This window comes from Dendropsophus ebraccatus, chromosome 4 (genome assembly GCF_027789765.1).
Source record: "Dendropsophus ebraccatus isolate aDenEbr1 chromosome 4, aDenEbr1.pat, whole genome shotgun sequence".
NCBI classification, from domain to species: Eukaryota; Metazoa; Chordata; class Amphibia; order Anura; family Hylidae; genus Dendropsophus; species Dendropsophus ebraccatus.
In genome coordinates, this window is record NC_091457.1 from 115,138,531 (window position 1) to 115,159,537 (window position 21,007).

Genomic DNA, 21,007 nt, shown 5'->3' on the forward strand with positions numbered 1-21,007 from the left:
GAACACAGTAACTCCAGCAAAAAGTGGAGCGCAGCTCTGCAGTATAATACAGGTTGTGAACCCTCTACAGCAGGGATGGGGAACCTTCGGCCCTCCAGCTGTTGCAAAACTACAATTCCCATAGGTACATAGTTAAGCGAAGCTTTTGCTGTCCAGGCATGATGGGAATTGTAGTTTTGCAACAGCTGGAGGGACGAAGGTTCCCCATCCCTGCTCTACAGGGTAAGTGAAACCATTAAAGGGACACTGTCACCTCCTTTTTGCATTCTGACATCTCTACACAGCTGTAAAGGGTAAATTTAGCAGTTTTCATACCTTATTTTATATCATACGTCATGGTGCTTGTTCAAGTAAAAAGTCATCTTTTATCAACTGCAGATTGTGTTAAGTGGGCGTGGCCTCACAGCATTAGCGCCACTTACCCCCGCCCACAATGCAACAGTTTGCTCTGCCCCCTCTCCGGCCATTGGAACAGGCTGGCCGAAAGGTCTAGACCCCACCCCCTTTACGTCGACCAACCAATGGCCGTCAAGGGGGCGGGCCCAATGGGTTCATTATGGTCGGGGCTAAGTGGCGCTAATGCTGCAAGGCCACACCTACTTAATACAATCTGCAGTTGATAAAAGGATACTTTACTTGAACAAGCACCATGACATATGATATGAAATAAGGTATGAAAAATGCTAAATTTACCCTTTACGCCTGTGTAGAGATGTCAGAATGCACAAAGGGGGTGACACTTTAATTTACAAGGTGAAAACCGATTTTTTTTTTGTTTACAAAATTGCCCTCAGTGTCACTGCTCTTAGGGTACTTTCCGGCGATCCAATATGAGGCCGATCAGGGAGATTACAAGGTATGATTCATTGTGCGGCCATTAAATGCATTGTTATTAGACACATCAGCAAGCTGTAATGTATATAAGAAATCAGATAAGGCCAGGTTCACACTAGTGTTTTACCCTCTGCCACAATTCAGTTTCTCTTTTCTGTTTTAATAACAGAAATGTAACCTAGAGAAGCAGTCATACTCCCCTAATAATTTCAATAGGTTTTTATTGTGCTCCATTTTCATCAAAGCCGTCAGTGTTCTGCTTTGTTCTTGGACTCACCCTGAACAGAAAGTGCACTTTTTTTTACATTATAGTTAATGAGGAAGGATCTAAACAGAAGGTATTTCCATTCACATTATCAGTTTTGATCATTTATAGACAACATGGTACACTTGTATTGCTCTACAATTCCATCCACATACTTCAATGTAAACACAAACAACTGGGATTGGCAGAGCACTGCTGCAGGTAATGTGCAGGTTAATCGGACATGCCGGTCATCTGTTATAGTGATTATCACACAGCAACAATACCAAGGTGAGATGCAAAGTGCCATAATCCCCAGTGCTGAAAGAAAGAAGACTCGGCTCATCACTGGTCTAAAAGGAGATCAGCATATATGCAATATCACCGACTCCCTATTCCTGATGTGTGTAATGTATCTAAATCATGGACTGGAAAAAGGACTAGAGTGAAACGGTTCTGCCAAGAGTGGACCTGGTTTAAGAGTGCCTTCACACGTAACAGATCCGAGGATTTCTTGATGCAAATTAGCAGCGAGACCCACTGCGGATCCCTGCCCTGTACACTCTATGGACATCCCGCTGTTAGTACGTAAGTAGCCCGCCTGCGGGGAGCAGGTGATGTATACGCTCCGGTGGCGGGGGGGTTAACAGGACAAGTTGCTGACATACTTGCAGCGGGATGTGCATCCTGCTGCGAGTTTTTCTGCCAATGGAGTGTACAGGGCAGGGATCTGCAGCGAGAAATCCGCTGCAGATCAGTTACGTGTGAAGGCACCCTGACGGTACAAACACACACACCGTATATGCAGCAGATACGCAGCAAATTTGATGGTGCAGATTTGATGCTGTGTTCAGTTATTTAGATCTAATCTGCTGCGTATCGCAGCAGTAAATACGCTGCGTATACGGTGTGTGTGTTTGTACCCTTAAGGAGGTTTTTAGCACCACAGACAGTTATCTCTAGTCCACGATAGGGCATAATGATCATGGATGGGTCAATACAAGAACGTCCCAAACAGAACTCTGAATGGAGTGGCAGTGCGCATCTATTTTATATACAAGTGCCGAAGATAGGCAAGTTCTGTAGCATAATGGGGACATTTAAGAAGCTTGCACCCCTGGCGTAAACCATTGAGAAAGGGAAGATATTTAACCTTCTTTGTGGCGTTCGCCAGGAATTACCCCCGCTCACCCAATAAGAGGGTGCAGCAAGGAGTGGAGTGGGTCTGGCCTCCCTTTGCACCAGATTTACCACAATTTATGCCTGCAAGCACAGTGGGGTCACCAGCAACTTGACCTCAGATTAACCCTCCAAGCATTAGAGAGCAATGACAGCTAGCCAGAGACACTGTTTACATGAGCTGTCTGGGAAGGGAGGTTGGAGAGACGAGACGAGTGGCAGAGACGAGTAAGCAGCACACAGTTTTTTGTGTCTTCAGCTGTAAGCAGCAGCTCAAAACTGGAGGAAGGAGACTGAAAAAATAATAAGTATGGAACGAATTGTTAGTCTCCAGGAGTGGGGGGGAAGGGGGGAGATGATTGAACATGTATTTTACCTACCTGTATGACCCTTTTAATACCTTCATTGTTCTAGACCACCACAAACAATAACAGTCACTGTGCTAGACCTGGAAGCTGTTTTTATACTATTTGCCATGGATTTTATGTGTTCCTGTAGGTCAGTCTGCTTTATTAGGGTTTGTGCATTAATATTTGTGTGACACTGTTCTGTATGGCCAGCATAAAGGGAAACTATTAGCAGGTTCGTACATACCTGTATCAGAAGAGCTGCAGATCCCAGCACTAGTTTTTTTTTCCTCTGTGGTGCAATTTTGAGTTTTTAGAGCTAAAGCAAATATGCTAGTTAGTCCTTTTGGTGCACTGGGAGCGTTCTTCAGCACCCCCATTGCTGCCGACTGGGATGTCCGAGTTGGCAGGTGGACGATGCACTGAGGGTGCTGAGGAACGCCCCCAGTTCACCGAAACGACTAATTAGCATATTCGCTTTATGAACCTAAAAAAGGCACCAGAGAAGACAAAGTCTGTAGCAGATTAAAGGGGTATTCCACTCAAACAATAACTTTTCATGTTACTGCTCATTGCAAGACTAACAATTTATTCATACTTATTATCTATTCAGTCTCCTTCTCTTAGTTCTGAGCTGCTGCTTTCTGCTGTAGACACTGAAAACTGTGCATAAGCTGTTCTCTCCCCCTTCCACCCCCTTCTGAGAGAGCTGATGTAAACAAGTCCCTGACTGGCTTTATCTGCAACATTGTAGCTTCTGTTCAACGTTGGGAGGATTATGCTGAGTTCAAGTTGCTGATGAACTCACTGTGATCAATCCTCCCAGCATTACAAAGTTGCTCCGAAGGGAGGGAAGAGGAGGGGGGAGACAGAAAAATTCACACACAGTTTGTGTGTATTCTGCAGAAAGCAGCAGCTCAAAACTGGGGGAAGGAGACAGAATAGATAATAACAAGTATAGAATAAACTGAATCTCCCCAAGGGCAGCAGCATATCAAAAGTTATGTTTGAGTGGAATACCCCTTTAAGAATGTATAAATGTATGCTAAAGGGAGAAATGGCCTGGTCACTAACTGCCCTGCTTGCTAGCTACAATTGCTTAGCTGGAATATTATTTACAATAGAAGGGAACCCTATGTATTAATCATTTATGTATAATCATGAGGATATCCCATATCTGTTGGAATACCTTCTTCTATGTTGTTTAAGATGGTGAGCCATCCAACTTTCCTTTCCTACATATAAAACAAGTCCCTAATAAAGAAAATTCTTAAGATGTTTGGCCTGGTATATATAAACCTCTAAGTCCCTGTCGTAATTTTTTTTTTATTTTGCAGAAATCAATAGTCCAGGCCATTTTAAGAAAGTGTTATTGGGTTTATTAGGCAAATATGCAATTATCTGCATTTAAAAATACTTTTCCAGGTCCCCCCTACTCCTCTCCTTTCTGTCATCCACTGCTCAGAATCTCTGTTTTACATCAGTTGGATCCTGTCTGTGCTATGTAGAGGGGAGGGGGGGGGGGAGGGAGGAGGAAGATTAGTCGGCAGCAGAGAACAAAGGATTTCACAGCAGAGAGATGCTGAAAGCCCCTCTTCAGTAGTCAGAGAGGTCAGTGCTGACTGACAGAGGAGAGAGCCTGGTGATGTAGCTGTAAATTAACTCTGTTGTCCTGTCTTGGTGCCTCATCTCTCCCCTCTCCATAGAGAACAATGAAGACAGGGGGGAGAGTTTCAAAGTGCGTTTTCATGATAAAAATGCATTCTTCGGCTAATAAACCCAATTACAAAGTTTCCAAAAAAAAACGCCTGTACTAACTGAAAAAAAAAAACTAATGACAGTGACACTTTAATGCTGCATTTGCAGTGGAAAATGTGGGTATCACATTGCACCAATCTAAACGAATGGACATCCATGTACTACATGGTCAAACTAAGTCAAATGGACCAGATAATGCATTGGTTCAACCCTCTGGCTTACAAAAAGAGTGGTGGGTGGTGTATGAAGCCTGATCAAGTCCTTCATATTGGCCATCATTTACCACAAATCAGTGAAATACTGGACTGAAATAAAGAGCAACAGATAAAAGTTTAAATTAAAAAAAAGCCACAAGACCGACCTTTCCTTTGCTCACTGCTGGACACCATCTTGCCTTCTTTGCTTTCCTGGTTGACTCGATCCTTCTGCTTCTTTTTATTGATCGCATCTTCGGTGCCTCGAGTCACCCTCCTCTGCCCTGTGCCTTCAGCAGGATGGGACATCTTCTGCCGCTTGGTGGAAACAAATGGGCCCCCGGGATCTGTAACGGTGTCTGGGTCAGGGGTTCGACGTTTTCTACCTGGGCCAGCTATCTTGGCGACTCTCTGTGGCTAAACTCTCCGTCTAAGAAGAAATAGTCTGAAATATTAAATAGAGTACAGTAAGAATCTCTGTTCAGGTCATCAGAACTACCTGTGAGGTAACATAGAAACTAGATATAGCCAATTACATCTATATTCTGCCAGTGCAAAGCTTCCTAGGCTGAATCTTAATGAGAAAGACATTAGCAAACAAAAGACCATGCCATATAAAGTGCTGGCAGGGGTGAACACAAAAAATAACACTGTAGCAACACTGTTGATAAAGTTGTTTAAATTTTATATTTTAAATGCACTTGTATACACACGCCTTTTAAACTAACCCATACATTTAAAGTGTCACTGTCGTTATAACTTTCAAAATCTAAATCAACAGTAGATGTGATATAAAGCAACTTTGCGATTTACATAATTTTTTTTTTTTTAGACAACCCAAAAGAAACTCCTGCCTAAACAACATACAGTGCAACAAAACCATATAAAAAAAACCGAAAAAAATTGCACAATTATTTAGAAGTATAACAAAGTCCTTTATTTACATGTACAAAAAAATTGATAAAAACTAGGGAATTTCATGGGAAAAGACATATAACACAAGGTCAGAGGGGGAGAAAGATCTCAGTGTGGTAAATCAATGTAAAATTAGAAATTATAAGTGCTGCAATATTATGTATACCAATTGCAGCACTACCATCTAGTGGTCACTGAAATTATAGCAATGACAAGTGTTTAACCTGCAATGCAGTGACAGCATAGATATAGTATAATATGATATAGTATAATGGAGGAGAGACTGTTTGTAACCCCTCAGCGGCCGGTCAGGTAATGAATAGAGCACCACAAGTAAGGCCCTACAGATTCCAATTCCTATACGACCACACAAGTAAAACAAAAGCAACACTGAGATCTTACCCCCATCCAGCCCACCAGCCCGACGCACGTTTCGCTCACTTCATCAGGAGCTAATGAAGCTCCTGATGAAGTGAGCGAAACGTGCGTCGGGCTGATGGGCTGGACGGGGGTAAGATCTCAGTGTTGCTTTGTTTTACTTGTGTGGTCGTATAGGAATTGGAATCTGTAGGGCCTTACTTGTGGTGCTCTATTCATTACCTGACCGGCCGCTGAGGGGTTACAAACAGTCTCTCCTCCATTATACTATATCATACCACTAGATGGTAGTGTTGCAATTGGTATACATAATATTGCAGCACTTATCATTTCTAATTTTACATTGATTTACCACACAGATCTTTCTCCCCCTTTGGCCTTGTGTTATCTGTGTCTTTTCCCATGAAATTCCCTAGTTTTTATCAATTTTTTGTACATGTAAATAAAGGACTTTGTTATACTTCTAAATAATTGTGCAATTTTTTTTCGTTTTTTTTTTTTTTTTTTTTTTTTTAGTTATCATGGAAAACACGGCACTTCCTGTTTTCTGACTCTTTTCTCAAAAAAGCAGGAAACAGTCAGAAAACATGAAGTCCTGTGTATCCCAGGCCATCTGAGCGCTCACAGAGAGAAGACAGTCATGTGACTGATGGACACATTGAGTCGTGACTCTCTGTACTAGCTGGAATTCCTGTGTTTAGTCCTCATTTTAAACCAGCTCAAGTCAGAAAATCTGCCTTCAGCAGACTGGACCTGGATTTCTGGTAAGTACAGCTTTGTTTTACAGCATGATAACAACAAAAAATAATGAATGTATATTGCAAACTTGCTTTATATCACATCTACCTTTTTAGATTTTAAAAGTTATAACAACAGGGACACTTTATGTATTTTTTTTTAATATGGCAGTAGCTAGTTGGGTGCTTTGATGACTGTGGTCAGAAAAGCAGCCAATCTACTGACGGATAAAGTTTCCCTCCAGCAAGTAAGATGCGGCTACTTGTGCATGGAGCCATTTGTATTAATTTGGCCTCTAATCATGATCGGCACAGATGTGGGCAGGAGGATTACCCGGTCACCATCTGTGCACTGAGGAAGGAGGTCTCAGCTGAAAGCATCAGCCTGCAGTCTGTGAACAGAGAGAGAATTCAATTACAGCCAAATAATAGGCCTAGTGCACAATCCACACAGCATCCAGGCCAATGAGCAGCAGTGACAGGAAGATGCAGCAGGCGGCTGCTCGGCCTCTTACTCTGAATAACATGCCCTTTACTCATCTGCGAGAGAACACACTGAAAGCAACAGGAGATGCATCAAAACAATCAAAACTACCTTCACAGTATCGACGTTTTTACCTGCACCCCCTGTATGTCATGTGTCTGTCCTCTGCTGTTAGATGTCTTTTTAAAGGAGTGTGCAAAAAGCGGCAAATTTTACATTCCAAGTGACAGCCTGACTTTTTTATTTTTTTATTTAAACATGTTATCGTCTTGTATTGGACCTCGTACCTGCAGGACTGCCCAAATGATGGCATGGTTTTCATCATAACATCATCATCAGCCGCACATCACCCGTGTACACCTGGCCAGGGATTCACATGAATGTTAATTTGGCTAATAAATCAGCCCATGTGAACAGCCTTAGTTTTTGGAATCTGCCAAACACCTAATTGTGGGAAAACCATACCTAGGCATGTCTGCGGTGAGGGAAGTGTAGTTCTACATGGTGGCTACTCAGATGAATGGCAGCTCATGTATTACAAGCAGAGCACATGTCTGGCAGAAAGGTGCATGGGAGCTGCCCCCAGAGAGTGAAGGAACCCCACCAGTAAAGGAACCCCCTCTAGGATGTCTTTATCAGACAACCTCTACATATAGTGTGATCAGACTTATTTGTCGAATAATCATACTCAGGTGCTGTATGAAGACCACCATTGTTTACATCAATCCCCACAATCTAGTCAGAATTAACCAGCTTTTGTGGGTGGGAGGAAACCAATGCAGACTCAGGGAGGATATACAGATTTGTTCCATGCTGGCAGCTAGTACCAGCTACTTCAGGGGATCTGCACTATTAGAAAACCTCCTCTCAGTTTATCCCAGTCCATCCACCGTACTTCACACTCCGGTCTTCCTTGAGAACAGGTGGAAGTGCCATATGGAATATGCATTACTTATCACCATTATAGCGGGGGTGAAATGGTTGTAAATAAAAGCAGCTGACCCCCACCGGCCGCATGCAGATGATGGGGATCCAGATATATGGTGGCATCTGAATAGCTGTACAATACTTCCAAACATGAGGTTTCCTTGTAAGAACAGTTTTGCCAGGTCCTTACCCATGACCATGAGGCTGCGCACTGCCACCCTAAAAAGGAAGAGAATCTGGGATCCACAATTGAGAACAAAAATACATTTTGTTTTTGCTAAACTTGTGTTATTGCTGGGATTATATCATCTTGTTTGCTCTTGTTGGTCTGGGATATAATACACATTGGCAGCGCTCCCCACTGGAAACAACTAGATGTCTGCTCTGTGCCAAAAACACAGGATGGCTAAACGCAACAAGAACATTACAATGAAAAGAAACAGTATTATTCACTCTAGACTGTGTTATACTCCACAGGTGAAATCTAAATCCTGCAGGTTTAAAGGGGAACTATCAGCAGCTTACAAGAAGCTAACCTGCTGATGGCTCCCTAGTGTGCATGGGGCACAGTCTCTTACCTTCATCCTCAGCACCCCGTGCTCACTAGGGAGCTATCAGCAGGTTAGATGTGTTTAACCTGCTAATAGTTGCCCTGTAAGAACTTAAAGTGACTGTACCACCAGGTCCAGACTGAAGCACTGGAGGCGGGCTGACCCACCCCCAGTGGGAAGAAACCCGAGCCCCTCCATGACGTGACTCCATTAGAATCAATGGAACCTTATCATAGAGGGGCTTTCCTCCCCCTAAGGATGGGTCGGCCCGCCTCCAGTGCTTCAGCCTGGGCCTGGTGGTACAGTCACTTTAACCCTCCCAGCATTCCCTGCACAGAGTGTGTTATGGCAATGTGCATGCGCAGAAGCAGAAACCAAACACATTAACCTGCAGTAACTATCTCAGAGAAACCAGCTGCTGCAAGATTACAAGAGCTCAGCTACACTGTTACCATGATCCTGTGGGCAGGCTTGTTGACTGTTTCCAACAGCATCTAGGAGAGCTGTACAGAGTAGAATACAAAGTGTAAGGGCCTGTCCACATCATGTTTGCTATCCTATTAAAACATCCTGTTGCATTCCTTATTCAGTTTTTTTGTTAATATATTAAAATATAAACATATATTTTAAATGAAATAAAGTTAAAAAATGCATACAATGGACTGATCTGTCAAAAAGATCAGTTTTCTGCTACATACATTAAAAAAGAAAAAGAAAAAAAAGACAGGACATTTCCACAGGATGCAAATAGATGATGTTTGCCACAGCCTAATGGTGCGTTTACACAGATATTTATCTAACAGATCTTTAAAGCCAAAGCCAGAAACAGACTATAAACAGGGTGTAGGTCATAAAGACTGAGACTTCTCCCCTTTTCAAATCCATTCCTGGCTTTGGCTTTAAAAATCTGTCAGATAAATCTCTGTGTAAACGCACCGTAAGGACCCTATTACATGGCCCAATTAATTCCTTTGAACAAGTGCCGAATCATAGACCACCGCTCACTTACAGTGCCCATACACTGCCCGATAATCGGGCAGCAACGATGTCCGTGTAGCCCTTGTAAAAAATCTAAACTCCAATATACCTCTCCACGCTCCCTAACGTCCTGCTAGCTTTGGCTCGCACCTGGCACTGTGGGAAGTGGCAGGCCGCTCAGCCAATCACGGCACGGCACGGCTTGTATGTGCGAGTTTATTTTTTGTACAGTTTCCAGCCGTTGGCTGCGCATCACTAATACATGTAGCAATAGACGCCCAACGATTTTAGGTCTAATCCTAAAGAAACGATCATCCAATGATTGTTTAATCAGCTGATCTCATGGCCCTATTACAGATTATCTGACAGATTTTAGAAGCTAAGGATTTGAAAAGAGGAGAAATCTCAGTCTTTCCTTTATGACCTGATCTCTGTTTATAGTCTGTTCCCAACTTTAGCTTCAATAATCTTGCGAAACACATGTGTAAGTAATAGAGCCTTAAAGTCCGGCAAAATTTTTATTAAAATATTGTATTGCCCCCAAAAGTTATACAAATCACCAATATACACTTATTACGGGAAATGCGAATAAAGTGCTTTTTCCCTGCATTTACTACTGCATCAAGGCTTCACTTCCTGGATAACATGGTGATGTCATAACCCGACTCCCTCAGTTATGCGGGCTGTGGCTGCTGGAGAGGATGATGGCGGAAGACACTGAGGGACACTGAGCATCCCCCTGCCATCATCCTCTCCAGCAGCCACAGCCCACACAACTCAGGGAGTCGGGTTATGACATCACCATATTATCCAGGAAGTGACATCACCATATTATCCAGGAAGTGAAGCCTTGATGCAGTAGTAAGTGCAGGGAAAAAAGCACTTTATATGCATTTCCCGTAATAAGTGTATATTGGGGATATGTATAACTTTGGGGGGGGGGGGAAGCAATACAGTACTTTGATAAAAAATTTTTGCCGAACTTCTCCTTTAAGGCCAGTTTTACACAAGTGTATTGAATGTGCAATTCCATATTATGGACACAAGTCTCAGCCTGACACCATTTGTGATGATAGGTACTGACAGCTGGGTCAGTGAGTGTGAGTTCAGGTCACCACACCCCTGGGTCAGGCCAGGACTTGTACATGTAATACACTTGTATAAAAAACTAGCCGGACACAGGATTAGCACAGGAAAAGTAATGTATGTAAGCAGTAACTCTACCAGCAGAAAAGTGAGTGCAGCTCTGGAGCATAATATAGAATGTAATGGTGTGTTTACACTGACAGATTTCTGAAGCCAAAACCAGGAACAGACTATAAACAGGGAACAGGTCATAAAGGAAAGACTGAGATTTCTCCTCTTTTCAGACCTATTCTTGGCTTTGGCTTTGAAGAGTCACTGTCATATATATATATATATATATATATTATTTTTTTGCAGAAATCAATAGTCCAGGCGATTTTAAGAAACTTTGTAATTGGGTTTATTAGCCAAATCTGCCATTATCTGCATGTAAAAAGCCTTTTTCCAGGTCCCCCCCCTCCTTCCCCTTTTCCATCCACTGCAAAAAAAAAAATCAAGAAATTGTGACTTGTTGCATCAGACACAACCCTGTCTGTTCTAGGGAGAGGGGAGGGGGGGAGGAGGAAGGAGGGAGTTAGCCGACAGTAGAGAGCTGATAACAGAGGATTACAGACACAGAGCTGGGTGACAGCTGTATTTAGAGCTCAGAGAGGTCAGTGGTGACTGTCAGAGGAGATAACAGGTGAGGTATTTGTAGATTAACTCTTTGTTGTCCTGTTTTGGTCTTTTATTTAACTCTCTCCATAGGAGAACAATAAAGACAGGGGGAGAGCTTCAAACTGCTTTTTCATGATATAATTGAATTTTTCAGCTAATAAACCTAATTACAAAGTTTCTTAAAATCGCCTGGACTATTGATTTCTGTAAAAAAAAAAAATTCACGACAGTGACACTTTAAGAATCTGTCAGATAAGTCTGTCTGTGTAAACGCACCATAAGACTATGTTCATGCTGTGTAGCTCAAAGACGTGTTTAACAAACTGAGCTTCAACTTTCAAGCCTTCTTTGCTCTTTCTTATGGGGTTTTTATGCAATTTTTGCTTTGCAGAGTTTTTTCCGAGCAGTATTCAGACATTTAGGCAAATCAATCTTTGCTTGCAATATTCAAGTGTTTTGAAGTTTTTACACCACAAAAGCACACTAAAAACTAAATATATACGGATTTAAAACCAACCAAAACAGAGGAGAGGAGAGCAGGGTCTTTTATATTATTTTCTAACATTTAGTCAATTTTAATTTTTTAAATGGTAAACAACCCCTTTAAGAGGAAGCACAAGCATCTCTGTCTCCGACTATATGGATAAAATCATTCTCATGTTTCTCATGTATACTGTAACCTTGTCAGAGTGTTGCATGCTGGGAGTTGTAGTTTTGCAGCAGTTGGAGATCTCTCTGTATAGGAGTATAATCCCGGCAGCACACAGTATACAGATACAAGCTCCTGTATATACCGCTGCCCCGTGTATATCATGCACTATAGACAGGATACATAAGCCATGCTCGCAGAGCCCACACAATAGCACACAATGGCGGTGACTGCCGGTAGTCCGGTGTGCAGCCGGCGCTGACTCACCCTGAGCCGCCGCCTCCTCCAGTCCCAGCAGCTGAGAGGCAGTCAGGCCGCAGGAGGCCTCTCCCAGTGACGAGGTCAGTGAGTGCCGCCAGTCCCCGGAGCCGCTCCTCCTGCCGGTCTCGCTGTGGCAGAGAGGCCGTGGTCGGGCCGCTTGTTGCCGTGCAGCGCCCCCCTCCTCCTCCTCCAGAGCCTGACAACCATCCGCAGCCCCCGCCGCCCTCACTTCCTGAATCCGAACACAGTCCTAACACGTGACCGGGGCTCTCTTGGGGTCATGTGACGCAGCCAAGACGGGGCGGAGGCTTTAGGATTGAGTCATGTGATCCAAAGGCTTCAGAAGGGAAGGGTGACGTCACTAATGGAGCGGCTGTTTTGGTCACGTGCCTGCCTTGGAAAGGTTGAGAACAGGTGGGTTAGAAGGATGGAGCTGTCCTTCAAGGGTTTCTCTGTTCTTATGTAATGAAGAGTCATGTCACTTCTTATCATTTGTATTTCGGCCCTTTATCTTCATATTCAGTTCTTGTATTATGTGAAGGACTGAAAATGTATACTGAAATATATATAAAAGCGGAACTGTGATTGGTTGTGATGGGAAAGAATGGCTATCCTGTTGTAACGTCCGCTGGATGACTTTCTCCACACGCATCCATAAACATGTGGTATGGGATTTATTTTATTTTTTTCCCACCCAATGCTTACAACAAATGGACATGGTAAAAAGATGGATGGGCACCAGGAGGCGGGGGTGCGGCATGGCGTACCGCTGACTTACGCCTGATAGTAGTTGTAAATCATGGCAAATTTCCCCCATTGAGTCTGCCAGGTTCACAATCCGCTTCAGCAACTCCCCATGCATGCGCTGCACGTGTTTTAGGCTACACAGTATTTTTGCTCAGTATTTTGCAACCAAAACCAGAAATGGATTAAAAATACAGAAAGGCTATGTTCACACACTGTTTAAATTTAGCAGATGGCCGTCATTTAATGGCAAGTAACAGCCATTGTTTTAAAATATTTAATTATTAATAATTATTTGCCATTAAATGGCGGCCATTCATTCAATTTCAACAGTGTGTGAACATAGCCGTTCTGTGTTTTAAATCCATGCCTGGGTTTGGTTGAAAAATGCCGAGATAAAATACTGTGTGTGAACATAGCCTTTTAGTAGAAGGATGGCCCAGATTTATCAGTGTAAAAGAGAAACGGGTGTAAACTGCCCATAGGAACAAATCACAGCTCAGCTTTCATTTCACCACACTGAGCTGTGATTGGTTGCTGTGGACGCTTTATATCTGTTTCTAATTTACACGCTTTAATAAATCTGGGTCTATGTGTCACTTAAAGAGGTATTCCCACCTGGGTTAGGTATACCCTAACCAATGTATGCACAGATTGGGGTATAAATAAAATACTGCAGAGGTCTCCGACTGCTGGGGCCTCTGTGATCTTGAGAATGGGGACCCTGAAATGTATCAGGGTGTTTTGGTGATCTCCCCATTGGGAGGCCCCCCTTGGCAATAGGCTTTCTTTTTGTATATGTAAATTTATAAGGGGCAATGTATCAATGGAGACTCTTGAGTGAGTACTCCATTGGATTTTTTGTTGCTGATCTCCTTGAGATTGCTGTGTTTTGTTGATCGTAAGAGATGAGCAAACCTCGAGCATGCTCGAGTCCATCCGAATCCGATCATTCAGCATTTGATTAGCGGTGGCTGCTGAAGTTAGATAAAGCTCTAAGGTTGTCTGGAAAACATGGTTACAGCCAATGACTATATCCATGTTTTCCACATAGCCTTAGGGCTTTATCCAACTTCAGCAGCCACCGCTAATCAAATGCAGAAAGTTCGGGTTCGGATCGACTAGAGCATGATCCAGGTTCGCTCCTCTCTATTGATTGTGAAATGTCCACAGAACAGGGCTGTGGGCTGCTGCTTTTTGCTCTCTTCTGCGTCTCCATAGAGTATGAATGGAGTCTCAACATAAAAACTAGAGAGGAGAGCTCTAGTGTGATCACTTGGCATTTGAATACTGGTGGCTGCAGAAGTTGGATGCGGCTCCAGGGAGTCCTGGAAAACATTAATAAAGCACTGAAGCCATGTTTTCCAGGACCCCCTAGGGCTGCAGCCAACTTCAAATAATAAAGGAAGTATACTTAAGCTCCTATTACACAGGGCTGTCAGCACTCGCTTGCTCCTCTTACCCTGCTCGCTGCCACCACTATTACAAGCGTCTGCAGCGAGCAGGTGAGTACAGAAGGAGCGCGGGGAGCTGCTCGGACGATCACTAGGCTCATGTGCCTCCGCTCTCTGCTCAAAGAATTGACATTTGCTCAGTGTAAACATACCTTTAGGAAGCATAATTCATGGCAAAAATCTACACCTGCCCTGGAGCAGATCTGTCAGAAATTTCTATTGCTGCTTATTTCAGGAAAAACAATTGAATTGGTTACAATTAGAGATGAGCGAACCTCGAGCATGCTCAAGTCCATCTGAACCCGATAGTTTGGCATTTGATTAGCGGTGGCTGCTGAACTTGGATAAAGCCCTAACGCTATGTGGAAAACATGGATATAGTCATTGGCTGTATCCATGTTTTCCAGACAACCTTAGAGCTTTATCCAACTTCAGCAGCCACCGCTAATCAAATGCTGAACGATCGGGTTCGGATGGACTCAAACATTCTCGAGGTTCGCCCATCTCTAGTTACAATTGAATCTAAAGGTCCCCATAAACCTTCAATAACTGACAAGCAGTGGTTACGGCCGACAAAAGCATAAGGGCAAGTTCACACTGTAGAATTCTCCGCCGCGGAATCCCATTAGCGTCTGTGTCATACAGGCAGTCTATGGGATGCTCGCGCACCTCCTCTTTCCGCGCCTCTCTGCTCAAAAGAATTGACATGTCAATTCTTTCGCGCAGACAGAGGAGGCGCGTGGGCCTCCCATAGACTGCCGGTATGACATGGAGGCTGGCAGGTTTCCGCGGCAGAGCATTCCACCAGTTTTACTCCACTAAGGTGTATGGGGACTGGCTGCTCAGCCAGCCAGTGACTGATTGGCTAAGCATCCAATCCATCAGCCCGGACAGACCTTTTCCTCCCAAGTTGTGATGTCCTTACAATTTAGCTGAAAATACCCTCAGACGGGGTTTCCGCTGCGGGACCCGCAGCTCACCGTGGGCACGGGGAGAGGTAAGTTAGTACTTGCAATCAATTTCCCCCCTGCCGGCAATAGAATTTTATAATCCGCCAAACTTTTCCGTACCTAAATGAGGGCTTGTTCTTTTTATTGGCACCATCTTTATGGTGCATTTACACAGGCACATTTATCTGACAGAGTTTGGAAGCCAAAACCAGGAATAGATTCGAAAAGAGGAGAAATCTAAGTCTTTCCTTTATGGCCCGTTCCCTATTTATGGTCTGTTCCTAGCTTTGGCTTCAAAAATCTGTCAGATAAATCTGCCTGTGTAAACGCACCATTAGGTACATATGAGTTTTTGATTGCTTTATTTTCCTTTTTTTGGTGGAAAATTAACAAAATACAGCAAGTCTTGTGTAGTTTTTTTTTTTTTTCAATTTTATTTTTTATAGGGATCACCATGTGATAAATAATGGGTTAATATTATAGTTCAGCTCATTACCGATGTGATGATATTAAATATGTGTGTGTTTTCTTTTTTTATAAAACAAAAAAAAAAGAAAATATTTTGTAAGGGAAAATTGTGTAGTTGTCTTTTTTGGAGGGAGAGGGGTGGGGGATTTAATATAATAAATTTATATTTTCCAAAGCTTTAATTTTTACTTTTTATCAGTCCCACAAAGGGACTTTAAAATGCAATCTTTCAGTTGCGAATATAATACAGTGTACTACTAGTATAGTGCAATGTATTATCCTGTCAATAGAATGTTGATAGATGACCTAACCGACCTTGCAGGAGGCAAAAACAAGTAGGCCCAAATTTATGGCATACCTTAGGGCCTTCTTATACTTCTGCTACTATAGAAATTCATCTACTTCCCAGCTATTGCAAAACTGCGCCTTCTCCCTGGCGTACGCCAATGAGCAGATTTCATAAATGTCCCCCATAGACATCAGCTTAGTATCAGTGATCATATTTTACTGCACTAGATTTGAGAGGCACTTGATTTCAATGCAAAGTAAGAAATATTTTATAGGATCTATCTCATCTGGTTTTACTAAATACTTGCATTACCTTTATAATAGCTCTCCACTCTTCTGGAGTACTCTCTGCAGTGTTCTTCTGATACAGGTAACTGGGTGTTACTATTCCCTTCCTAATGGGTGTGTTCTTACAGAGTCAGACATTGTCCAATCACCACTACTAGAGTCAGTATGTATAGGGACACACCCTGTTGACCATGAAAATGTCGTCAAATTATTCAAGAAATGTTGCTCTGGAATTGTTACCATTTGGAAATGCAAGTATTTATTACAAAAGATCAGGAGAGCTGAAAAGTCCTCTAAAGGAGAAGTCCAACAAAATTAAAAACTGCCATACCGACGGGGGTAGAAGAACATAATTAAGAACTAGAGATGAGCAAACCGGGTTTGGGTTCGAGTCCATCCGAACCCAACGATCGGCATTTGATTAGCTGGGGCTGCTGAACTTGGATAAAGCTCTAAGGTTGTCTGGAAAACATGGATACAGCCAATGACTATATCCATGTTTTCCACATAGCTTTAGGGCTTTATCCAACTTCAGCAGCCACCGCTAATCAAATGCCGAAAGTTCAGGTTCGGATCGACCCGAGCATGCTCCAGGTTCGCTCATCTCTATTAAGAACGTATACTTACTCATTCTCCCCAAGCTTCCTGCGATATTACGACTTGAATGAAAGTACCCAACCCAGCTGATGGATTTCTTGCTCAGCCAGTCAGAGATGTCCCACCCCAGTTACTGACTGGCTAAGCAAGCAATTCGGCAGCCGGGTCTTGATGTTGTAGCAACGCCAGCTGGGGTCCAGGAGCGGTAATGCTGCACTGTAGGGACACGGGTAAATATACATTCTTTTTTTATGTCCCCAGCACCCTCTGCCTACAAGAAAGTTTTTTGGGTTTTTTTCAAATAACTATAAGAAACTTTGAAAAATAAATTTTTTTCCATTTATGAGCCACTTCTCTCTCCCCACCACCTGCTGCACTTATCATGTACTATCAGTTTGCTGCAAAATCAGTCCTGGTGACTCACTGAGGCATCCGATTGCATGCTACTCACAGAGGTTTATGGAGTAGGGAGAGGAAGCAAGGAGAGCTTCTTGAGTGATGCAAGAGGAAGCTTATCCTAGATAGTGGGTTGTATATTGTAGCAAGTGTTATATCTCACCCCAGTGCTTGATTAATATTGTAAAGAGTGCTCAGTACTGCTCTACAATGTCCCCCATACTGCTGCTGCCTCTGACAGTGTACTACATAGATCTAGTAGAGCAGGTTCTCAGTTTCTTTGCATGTTCAAGGCATGGGGAGGCTAGGCTCACGGAAAACTAAAAATTAGAAATGGAGACTGCAGAGCAGAAATCTAATAAAAATGCTAAATTATGTAGGTTACAAACCATTTCAGGATGATTTTTACTGATATGAATATTATTATGGTTATAGTTTTTATTATAATACTTTTCTAGAATTTTGTGTTCAATCCTGATGTTTCAGTGCTGTGTATGATGTATGACATGTACTTTTGCCATCCTGCTTGTTAGTACACTAGGATAAGAGTTCTGTCTTCATTAATTAAAGGGGTTATCCAGTGCTACAAAAATATGGCCACTTTCCCCCTACTCTAGTCTCCAGTTCATGCGTGGTTTGCAATTAAGCTCCATTTTACTTCAATGGAACGGAGTTTTAAAACCTGCACCCAAACTGGAGACAAGAGTGTTGCCAAAGTGGCCATGTTTTGTAGCGCTGAATAACCCCTTTAACATCACACAGAGCTGACAGTCCAGGCCATGCTTCCCCTGTACCACTCAGCAGGATTGTGAAGTCATACAATACCTTCAGCCCTCTGAAGTCTCTATTCTGTTAGAGTTTCTCCATATAATATAGTGAATCTAGGCTTACCCTAAAAGAAAGACGTAGCTTCACCTTTCTAAGGTGAGTTAGTCTAAATAGGCAATAGCCATAACATAGCCTAGTCAGTAGAAGGGAGAGATATGCAACTGCCAGGCAATATGCTATGCTGTAACATGTAGTCATGACCTTAAAGGGGAACTGTCCCATTGACCAACACAGTGTAATCTACAGACATCACATTATGGAGCAAAAGTAGCTGAGCAGAATGATAAATAGGTTTGTTGGAAAAATTTCAGGATCCTTTCATGTAAATCTCTGCTCATGCTGGGCGGTCCTACTTAGTTGTTGACATGTGTATGTTAGCATATACACAGATAACTGTCAGTCCCTGAGCAGGACCACCCACATGACTACTGTCAGGCCTCACACACAGGTTGCTTTTTTCTCTAAATTTTTTATACATCAGGATATTGGCAAGAAATGTATTCTGTTAATGGGTCAGGTCCATTGACTTTAAAGAAGAAGTCCGGCGACAATTTTTATTAAAGTATTGTATTGCCCCCCAAAAGTTATATAAATCACTAATATACGCTTATTATGGGAAATGCTTATAAAGTGCTTTCCTGCACTTACAACTGCATCAAGGCTTCACTTCCTGGATAACATGGTGATGTCACTTCCTGGATAAAATGGTGATGTCACGACCCGACTCCCAGAGCCATGCGGGCTGTGGCTGCTGGAGAGGATGATGGCAGGGGGACACTAAGGGAAACAAGGCACTGGAGGGACACTGAGCATCCCTCTACCATCATCCTCTCCAGCAGCCACAGCCCGCACAGCTCTGGGAGTCGGGTCGTGACATCACCATTTTATCCAGGAAGTGAAGCCTTGATGCAGTAGTAAGTGCAGGGAAAAAATACTTTATAAGCATTTCCTGTAATAAGTGTATATTGGTGATTTGAATAACTTTTGGGGGGCAACACAATACTTTAATAAAAGTTTTTGCTGGACTTCTCCTTTAATAGACAGAACCTAGTCTACCAGTGACTACATTATGTCTATTTTACTAAATGTATGCTTTGGTTTGTTTGACTCAAAAACTACCACACTTCACATCGACAATTAGACCACTCACCCTCCCCTGGGATCATCCCGTGGCCATGGCTACAGTTGTCACCAGATGTAACCTTTAAATACCGTACTATAAAGTGTTAATGCAGTTTGCATGTACTGGGGACACTCAGGTCAGTTTTATTATATGTTGACCATGAAGGCTCAGAAAGAATCCTGTGTTATGACAAGTGGAATATCTGTGACCACTCCATATAGCACACCAGGTGATGATTTAAAGAGGTATTATACTAATAAAAGAAAGGGCTACAATAGTACAATATTAAAATACTGCTGCTTCTAGCCACTGGTGAGTAGTAGGGATAGGGGAGGCAGAGCAGCTAAGGACATGGCTACAGAAATTAGAGTTTATCTCTTTTGAAGCAAATGGAGCTGAGCTGCAATACTATCCACAGACTGTGAATAGGTGTGGTGCTGTTTTTCAAAGAATACAGCCCTTTATTCCCTAATCCTGGATAACCCCTTTAAGCAGATAATACCCACTGTCTATTAGTTTTATACCCCCTTTAGTAATATTCAGCTTCTGTTTGTCAGAACCATCTGGGTGCTGGAAACTTTGTGTTTGGTCCTACACGAGTGATTTTGCTTTATTGACAAGTGTTATATATCTGAATCTGATGGTTTATGTCTTCAAGAATGGTCTTCATCTTGCCTTCTAGGCCGTCAAGCTGCTTTGCTTTTTCTTGGAGGATGACTTCATTCTTCTCGTATGCCACCTCTAGTTCTGGAATGGGAAATGGTAACATTAGTGAATTCGCACAGTTACTTTTTAACACTAAATAAATTTATATAAGAAACATGTAGCTTTGTGAGTGCATTAATATTAAACATAAATGGTTAAATTCAGATATATCACTTCTCGCTGCCGCAGCTTCTGCCTGTGTTAGATCTCAGTGAGGTTGTGTCCATGGTAAAGTGATCTGCCTTTTAACGTGTCCTGTTACACCAGATGGTTATCGGACGGTAATTGGCTAAATACGGCCAATAATTGCTTGGTGTAACAGGGCCCTAAGTGAGCGCAACTCAAGCCTATGGCTGTATCAATGTTTTCTCGGGCTCCCTAGGGCGGCATCCGAATATTCCAATATTTTAGAATCCCAGTTTTTTAAAATAGTTTTTTGAATTGTTCTGTACTTTTGTGTAGATGGCACAATGCCCATATTCTCTCCTGGAGTAGCTTTTGGAGCCATGTGTAGGTCTGAACACTGGACCTACTGTGATGAGTGGAGGCCACAGAGCCCTATGCTTTATGACTTACCTTGAAGTCTTTTTAGTTTATCTTGTGCATTCTCCAGCAGCTGCTTTGCTTCATCCCGTAGTTGATCTGCTTTATTCTTTGAATCCTTTATGTTTTTCGCCTTGTGTTCTACAAAATTCTGTACGGTTTTATATCGATCTCCAAGTTGTCCATCCATCACCTTAAAAGTAATAAAATACAATTATTGGAACAGACAGTGAAACAGAAACAAACAGTAATCAATGTAGATAATATGGCCCTATAATCTAGATAATGTGTCCTGATGACTGAACCTGTCTTTAGTATCAGTGGTTGTTGAAAACCCTACACAGGGTGATCAGAGGGCGCAAGCGAGCGCAGACCTGTCAGGTCTGCACTCACTTGCTCCTCGTTCTCCACTCGCTGACGGAGCTATTAGCAGTGGTCTGCTGT

At 42.7% G+C, this 21,007-nt stretch overlaps 2 protein-coding genes and 1 long non-coding RNA gene across 6 annotated transcripts in view; 1 reads left to right on the plus strand and 2 right to left on the minus strand.

The window, feature by feature from the left end:
- USP19 (ubiquitin specific peptidase 19) overlaps positions 1-12,497 on the minus strand; it is a 56,679-nt gene extending 44,182 nt beyond the window's left edge. Inside the window, exons 1-2 of one of the 3 annotated variants that reach the window (XM_069966800.1) lie at positions 12,186-12,491; positions 4,724-5,001 (exon numbers count right to left, since the gene is read on the minus strand). In XM_069966800.1, coding sequence (XP_069822901.1) covers positions 4,724-4,865 — 142 coding nt within the window. In that variant the 5' untranslated portion in view covers positions 4,866-5,001; positions 12,186-12,491. Of the gene's footprint in view, positions 1-4,723; positions 5,002-12,185 lie in introns of all 3 variants that reach the window. The other 2 variants (XM_069966799.1, XM_069966798.1) reach the window with 2 other exon arrangements.
- The window catches only part of LOC138788687 (uncharacterized), a 53,735-nt gene continuing 44,868 nt past the window's right edge, over positions 12,141-21,007 (plus strand). Inside the window, exon 1 of the long non-coding RNA XR_011362631.1 lies at positions 12,141-12,593. This is a non-coding gene — a long non-coding RNA (uncharacterized lncRNA). The remainder of the gene's footprint in view (positions 12,594-21,007) is intronic.
- LAMB2 (laminin subunit beta 2) overlaps positions 19,894-21,007 on the minus strand; it is a 64,087-nt gene continuing 62,973 nt past the window's right edge. For both annotated transcript variants that reach the window (XM_069966797.1, XM_069966796.1), the window contains 2 exons: positions 20,597-20,756; positions 19,894-20,062 (listed from right to left, as the gene is read on the minus strand). In XM_069966797.1, the coding sequence (XP_069822898.1) occupies positions 19,926-20,062; positions 20,597-20,756 (297 nt within the window). In that variant the 3' untranslated portion in view covers positions 19,894-19,925. The remainder of the gene's footprint in view (positions 20,063-20,596; positions 20,757-21,007) is intronic.